We start from the raw sequence: 8,030 nt of genomic DNA on the forward strand, positions 1-8,030 counted from the left end.
CAGATTTACAAACAATGGAGAACTAAAAAGTTGTAGCCCTATAAAAGATCTTTCCAACGCATGTTCGTACGTTGAATTTGGCCAAGCGGTTAAAGAGTTACGACAGTTTTAGTGGGCTGCATTTGTTAGATCTTTTAATGGTCAATGGTTTGTCGAATTTGTGCAATTGTCAAAACTTGGTTGTGTTAACGTCATTTTCCAAACCAAAATCGAAAGACATTAATCTAAAGTACATCCAACCTAAAATTAACAAAACTAAAATTCACCCATTTAAAATCCACTGATAAAAATCCGTTAAAAGCCATTAACCAAAAGACCACTAAAAATTTCAAGTGAAACTAAAACCTTCTAAATAAACAACTTTAAAAGCTACCAAACACACTAAATACCTTCAGATAATAAAAGCTTCAAGAAAACTCTAAAAGTTTCCACAAGCCCAAAAGAATTCGAGATTTCCAAGAGCCGGTGGATTCAAAATTCCTTTAGGAACCCTTAGAGCCCAATTTAGGAACACCGGTGTCGTGTCGTGTCCTAAGTTTTAGGGAGTCTTAGGTTTTGGGGAGTCCTAGAGTTAGGAGTCCAGCCTCATCACGGACGTTTGCTATGTATAGCAACCGTGCCATAGGTCTAGTTACACTAGTCACCCAATCTTTCCCTAGGACAAGCCTAGTAAACTAGGATGTAGGCAAACCTGCATTAGTCTAAGGGACCATTTGCATTTAGATGAGAATCATATAGCATCTTAGATGAAATCCTAAGATAATAAAATCCTCAACTTGAATTAAATAACTTCTCCTAAAACTGTTGAAACAGTCAATCCCGTCTAGGTCGGTGTCCTAGTTGAGTTAGGCATAAGTAGCTTAGCTTAGGTACACCGAACTACGTCGACTCTGATCCCAGTGAGGCTTGGGTACGTAGGCAGCTTGGATGTCTGACGGCATACCACCCGCGAGTCGGCACCACAACAAATTGTGGTGTTTTGGATATTAATTTTCTTGTAAATGCTTAATCAAATCATTTAGGGCTTTCCATGAAATTAGAATTCTAGGAGAACTTTCACTTAGAATGAATCCAGACAAATTAATAAATCAAGATACACATCTAGGATTCACATTGAAATTAGATCATAGGATGCATGTCACTTAGTTCGCACATTAACATAGAGTTGAATGAGCCATTTAAAATAAATTTAAAAGAGTTAGCTTTTGGAATCGAAGACCGATTATCGGGCAGGAATGGTGCATGTGGCGGATAACTCCCCATACCTTCCATTCTCGTAACCAGGTAGCGAGTCTAGATTTCTGGTTAATTTCGGGTCCTAGATCCCACATCTAGGTGGCGACTCTGTCATTCTCTTTCGTGTGGAGTTCGGATTGCCTTAGTGATCCCAAGTTCACATGAAAGATGAATTCAAATCAATATTAAAATGCACACGCCAATCGCGTGGATACGAGAGACCAAGAGAGAGAGCGCGGCGGCTCGCGCCCCACCCCTCTCGCGGGATCCGGGTACCACAGCCATCAAAATACATCAACCATCTGGTGCTTTGGACCTCCTCTTCTACAGCCATGATCTCTTCATCAGGAAAATCTGCCGTCAGAACCGCATTCTCATCTACAGGCGCATCAGCCAGCTGCTCAGCTATCACACGCCCTTTAACTGATTTCTGGGTCACATAGGCAATATCAAATTCAGACAATAGCAGCAACCATCTGGATGTTCTCCCGGTGAGGGCGGGCTTCTCGAACAAGTACTTCAACGGATCCATCCGTGAGAGTAAGAGAACCTTGTTCGATAACAGGTAATGCCTAAGCCTCTGAGTTGCCCAAACCAGTGCCAGACAAGTCTTTTCCAAGATAGAATATTTGATTTCGTACTCCAGCATCTTCTTGCTGATGTAGTAGATAGGCTTTTCTTTCTTCGACTCAGGGTCTTGCTGGGCTAACATGCAACCCATAGCTGTGTCAGTGACAGACAGGTACAGCAACAGTGGCTGGTCCGGAATAACTGGTGACAAGACAGGAGGCAAAGTTAGACACTGCTTGACTTTTTCAAATGCTTCCTGGCACTCATCATTCCACTTCTTCGGAGAATTTTTCTTTAGCAGCTTGAAGATGGGTTCACACGTCATTGTCAACTGATTTATGAACCTTCTTAGGTACTGAACCTTTCCCAGGAAACTACGGATCTGCCTCTCGGTCCTCGGCGGCTCCATCTCTTGGATTGCTTTGATCTTTTGAGGATCTACCTCGATCCCTCTTTCGCTGACCATGAATCCCAATAACTTCCCTGAAGTGACCCCAAATACACACTTGCTCGGGTTCAAGCGAAGCTTATACTTCCGGATCCTTTCGAAAAACTTCCTCAGGACTACGGCGTGCTCTGGTCGAGTCTTGGATTTAACGATCATGTCATCGACGTAAACCTCGACCTCTTTGTGAATCATGTCATGCAATAAGGTGGTAGCCGCCCTCTGATAGGTTGCCCCTGCATTCTTCAGCCCAAACGGCATCACTTTGTAGCAATATGTTCCCCATGGAGTGGTGAACGCAGTTTTTATCATGTCCTCAGGGGCCATCTTGATCTGATTATATCCGGAAAACCCATCCATAAAGGATAACAAAGCATGACCAGCTGTATTATCCACCAGGAGATCGATGCTCGGCAAAGGAAAGTCATCCTTGGGACTCGCCTTGTTCAAATCTCTGAAATCCACGCACATTCTGACTTTTCCGTCCTTCTTGGGCACCGGTACTATGTTAGCCAGCCATTCTGGATATTCAACCACTTGAATGAAGCCCGCATCTAACAGCTTCTTGACTTCATCATGGACTTTCAACTCCCATTCTGGTTTTAATTTTCGAAGCTTTTGCTTTTTCGGCTTGGCACCTGGGATTAGGGGAAGACGATGCTGGACGATGTCTTCGCTTAATCCCGGCATGTCATCATAGGACCAAGCAAAAACTTCTTTGTATTCCTTAAGCAAAATGATTAGTTCTTTACGCTCCTCCGGGGATAACGTTTTGCCAATCCGTATTTCCCGGATTAAGGTTTCATCACCTATGTTGACGATTTCAATTTCTTCTTCAAGTGGTTTAGCTCGACGCTGCTCCTCCTGAGTAATCATGTGTTTGATCTCAGGGGGAGTTTCGTCGGCATCCTCATAAGAGGGGGAGTCTTGATCATTGTTATTAGTTTTATCAATTTGAGAAGCAGAAACAGAGTCAGAGACAGGAAGATACTGAAACGAGTCTTTCATTTCATTCATAGAATCAAAATTTACATCATTGATCAATTGGCCCACAGCAGGCTTTACAGTATGCTCAAAAAGAAAGTTTGTATCGTCAACTGAAATGTTGACACCTGACTCAACTGGACTATGTATGGACTTTGCAGTATATTCTATGACGGACTCATCTTCATAGACAGCATCTATACCGGAGGACTCGCCACCCACACCAGGAATGTCTAAGCTTCCTAAGGTACCTGCATCCAAAGAATTGTTAGAAATAACAGACTTTATACTTGACTCGGAAACAGACACATACTCAGAAACTTTAGACTCTTTTGGAGAAACATGACCACACTGAAGAACTAATTGAGGAATGACCTGAGAAGTCCAGTTATCGAGGGGTACCTCAGCTGGGGTAATTCGGCCCTTAGGGTTCAGGAAGCGCGCATCTTCTCCGATCATAGCAATGACCGGTGCCTCAACCTCGAAGAGGGAGTCTAGAAGCTGCGGCTCTAAGTTCTTAGCCCAATCAGATTCCTGCTTTTCGACAGCTACAATCTGTCCATGGAAGTACTCGTCTGGCAATTCGTCAGCGGAGAAGATTTCAAAACCTGGTAACTCTTTCCCAGACTCATCAAACCACGGCTCGGGAAAACCATAGAACGGGCGATCGGCTCCTTCTTTCCTGTACTTACCATTCATCAACAGACTGAACGGTCCCATAGGCAGCTCTAGGCCCCGACGACGCAGCTCTGCCCACTTCAGCATGTACTGCTTTCTTTCCCTGATCTCTTTCTTGGTGGGTTCATATCCTAACCCAAACAAATTGTTTGCGACCTTCAGCTCCGGCCACTCAGTTAAACCTTGCAGACTTCTCCCCAGACCAGTTCCAGGAATATACCCATATTTGCGCATTATTCGGGCTACCTGCGCATTTGCACTGGACATAAACAGAATTTCTTCGCTCATAGCCTCTTCCATAGTAATGGTCGAGACTTCAAGCGAAAACCCAGTCAGACTGACATCTATGGTGCTTGAACCGATCTGCTCTTGGGATATCTGTCCAACCTCTGGTTCTGGATCCCCTCGAACTGTGACAATTCTGTTATCCTTGATGAACTTGAGCTTCTGATGGACAGTGGAAGGAACCACTCCGACTTTGTGAAGCCAAGGTCGGCCGAGAAGGAGAAAGAACGAGGTCTTGATATCTAGAACTTGGAATTCTATGTCAAACATTTCACCTCCGATCTCAATTTCGGTGACCAAGGTTCCGATGACGTCCCTTCTGGTCCCATCATAAGCCAATATCCCCTGCTCCGACGGAACATAATCATTCGGCCCAAACCCCAAGGCGGTAGCGGTGCTCAAAGGACATACATTCAGAGCTGACCCGTTGTCAACCAAAACCTCTGGTACCTTCTTCTTATTGCACACGACGGTGATTCTGAGGGATTTTGTATGATTCTTACCTTCCGGAGTCAGATCTTCATCCGAAAAGGACACGGTCATAGCTGATCTGGCCATAGATACGAGCCCAACCAGCTCACCAGGGGTTATATCCACAGACACCTGCGCTGTATTCAATTCACGAAGTATAACCTGCCGGTGCTTAGGGGATGACATTAACAGACCCCAGATAGAAACATTAGCTTGGGTCTTTCTAAGCTGCTTCAACAGAATGTCCTCATCTTCCTCAGGACTCAGCCTCTGATTCTGGTTTACAACTGCTCTGGCGATCTCAGCAGGATTCTCTGCTCTCAACTCAGGGGGCTTAAAGAAACGTCCACCACGGGTAACATGGCGAACCTCATCACAGGGATCATTCAACAGAAGCAAATCCTCATCCTCAAGCTTGAGGACGTATGGGACTTCGCTCTTCTCTTCCTCCGCCTCGAATCTGAGGACATAAGGGCATCCAGAGGATTCCCCAACTTCTTGCGTAGAGGACAAGACATAAGGCTCTTCGCGTTTAACTTCTTCATCATCGGATTCCCATCCCAAGATATACGGCTCATCAGAAATAACGGCACATATACGGGAATAGTCCAGGACAACCTCTTCAGCAAGAATGGCAAAGACGTTCGGAGGAGGCATAGCATGCGTCGGCAATGGATTCCTGGTGACATTAGGAAGAGCTTCCACCGCAATTTCTTTTGCCTCGATCTTATCCTGGATCCTATGCCTTAGTGCCATACATCTGTCAGTCAAATGCCCAACACTCTGGTGAAATTCGCAGTACTGATCTCTTCTCCAATATTTCGGGAGAGGATTTGGGGCTTCCCGGGGTTCTAGTAGAGTGATCTTCTTGTCCCTCAACAGCTTTTTGAGAGCCACAGATAGAGAATAGGGTAAAGGGGTGAATTGTCTGGGCTCGGTTCTTTCCTGACGAACTCCTCCGGGACCTTCTCTCCTAACTGGACGAGCAGTATTCACATTGTTAACTTCCTTCGGAGGCGCCATAGGCCTTTTCCCCTCTCTGACATCTGATGAGGAGGCCCTAGTTCTCAGGCCGCCCTTAGCCAATATATCTTCGATTCTTGTCCCGGTCTTGATCAAGTGATCAAAGTCATTGAAGTACTGGATGGACATATGAGGAAAGTAAAAGGGGGAAAGATTCTTGACGGCAATCTTGATAAGATCGTCATCCGGTAACTTGTGGGTCATTTGGGCTGCCTTTCTCCTCCATCGCCGAATGAAGGAAGTAAAGGTCTCATTGGGCCCCTGCTTCAGCGATTTCAGATCCCTTTTTGTCACGTCAATCCCCTCTTCCATGGAGAATTGCTGGACAAATTTGTTGGCTACACCTTCAAGGGTCCTGCTTTCTTCTGGTTTCAGATGCAAAAACCACTTCTTCGCTGTCCCAGTCAAAGTTCTAGGGAACACCAAAGCAATCTGCTCTGGGGATAAACCGTGCTGCTGCAACAGAGGAATGACTGACTTAAGATGGCTACGAGGGCACCCCATTCCGTCGTATTTGTCAAAGTCTGGCATTTTGAACTTGGGCGGAAGTACGACCCCTGGAGCTATCATGAATTCAGACATATCCAAATTTTTGGGACCTTGGCACTTCATGGTTTCCATATCCCGAGTCAGCTTCTCAATTTGGTCGGCCAAATCCTGTGCTTTATCAGGATTTCCCAAGTCAGGGAGACAGTTCTCTGCTGCATATTGGCCCTCATCAAAGTCTTCGATTCCAGGCAATACAGCTGGCCTGGGAGAAACAAGAGGAACGGAAGGTATAACTGAAGGCTGCTGATTGGCCGGGTCTTTAGAGGTAGAAAGACGATCATTTTTCAGGAGGGCTATATCATCCTTCATGGCACTCAGCTGAAGAAGAATAGCCTTCATCATCTCATTCGTATCAGGACTGTTGTTACCGGTCCCTTCCATTGATTCAGATGCAAGTGAAATGGGTGAAAGAATTTCTGGACGACCAAGGAGAAGCGGCGCAGGAGAAGTAAAGGATTCTGGGGAAAGAGAAAGTCTATTCAGCCTGGAATCTGAAGACTGACGGGACCAGGCCGATTTTGAATTGGCTTTCTTAGGAGCGATGATGTCCCGCTAAGACTCCTGAATGGAAGTTAATAAGTTAGATTGCACATTTGATAATTGAGATCAGGTAGCTTCCACAAATAGAGAGAAAAGAAAAGAAACACACTTTGCATTGATTACATCGAGACAGGTTACAATGACAACGATTGGCAACATAAAAATTGATGAAACTTTGAATCGCCAACTGCTTATAACATGTATCAAGTAAAACTCTTTTCTCTATATTTTCATCTATAATGAGACCGGGATTACAATTTTTGACTTTGATTATGTCCAAGTAAAACAGGCGAAGACAGTAAAGAAATGATAATCTCATGCCGAAAATACTCATGGTTCACCAATCCGAGCTTTTCGGCTTGCAGGCCCTCCAGACATTCCTTCCTTCCGAAGTTTGGACACGAAAGCAGATCTCCTCTCCATGATTTTGTCTCTCCAAGCAGCTACTATGGATGTAATGAGATCGGGAGTAAGGTCTTCACAGTTAGGTGGTGTGATAACCTTCGGAGCACAAGAGCTTGCATTAATCTGGCAAGGGAAACACAAAGGTGCATAGAAAGATGATTTTTCTAAACCCATAAGATAGACGAATGAGTATGGGTAGGTGCTGGTGATAATTTTTGGACAGGATTGACTCACCCAATGAAATTGGTCTTCCCCTACATTCTTCAGCCAATGGCGCCACTCATTAAGCTGGGGTTGCTTAATCTTTGTCTTCCAAGAATGAAAACCCTTGAGGGTGTACTCAATGCTGTTTTGTGGCTGAAGGATAGTGAGTTTCTCACATAGCCACACATATAACAGCTTAGCACATCCGAAAAAATTATCCTGTACCTTTTTACTAGCAATAAGGTCTAAGCCATAAAAGGTTTCGGCTAGCACTGTAGGGACAGGATTCCTCCCCTCATTTATCTGATCTACTATTGTCAACAAAGTGAAAGGGGCGGCACTAGAGTCTCTGCGAAGGACATGGCGTGCAAAGACAGCAAAGACTAGAGCATTACGTCGACATTCCTGAAAACGGGAGTCAGTTGGGTCGACGTTTTTGGAAAACAACTCAATGAGGGTCTGAAATTGCACATCTTTCTCTGCTAAACAATGCAGGGTTCTCACAATCTTATTTTCGAATAATCTGCAAAAAAGGTCATGAGGGGAGCTTATGCTTGAAGGTCGGATCCAAAGTCCCCCAGGAGGAATCTCTAACAAGGCACACCAATCTTCGAATATAGGACAAAGTTCAAAAGACCCA

The 8,030-nt window shown here is 44.8% G+C and overlaps 1 protein-coding gene across 1 annotated transcript; it reads right to left on the reverse strand.

Annotated features, from left to right (window-relative positions):
* Positions 1–3,249: 3,249 nt before the first annotated feature.
* On the reverse strand, positions 3,250–5,821 carry LOC143850032 (uncharacterized). Its single transcript, XM_077359361.1, has 2 exons — positions 3,611–5,821; positions 3,250–3,486 (listed from the first exon to the last, which is right to left on the reverse strand). Exons 1-2 carry the CDS (start codon positions 5,819–5,821, stop codon positions 3,478–3,480), a joined length of 2,220 nt encoding a protein of 739 aa, XP_077215476.1. The 3' UTR covers positions 3,250–3,477.
* Positions 5,822–8,030: the final 2,209 nt, after the last annotated feature.

This window comes from Tasmannia lanceolata, unplaced genomic scaffold, assembly GCF_043159265.1.
Source record: "Tasmannia lanceolata isolate RefF3 unplaced genomic scaffold, GAP_Taslan_0.1 ptg000018l, whole genome shotgun sequence".
Taxonomy (NCBI): domain Eukaryota; kingdom Viridiplantae; phylum Streptophyta; class Magnoliopsida; order Canellales; family Winteraceae; genus Tasmannia; species Tasmannia lanceolata.

Bases quoted from the DNA above. Each gene is read 5' to 3' on its own strand.
- LOC143850032 (XM_077359361.1), bottom strand. From the start codon at position 5,821: ATGTCCATCCAGTACTTCAATGACTTTGATCACTTGATCAAGACCGGG.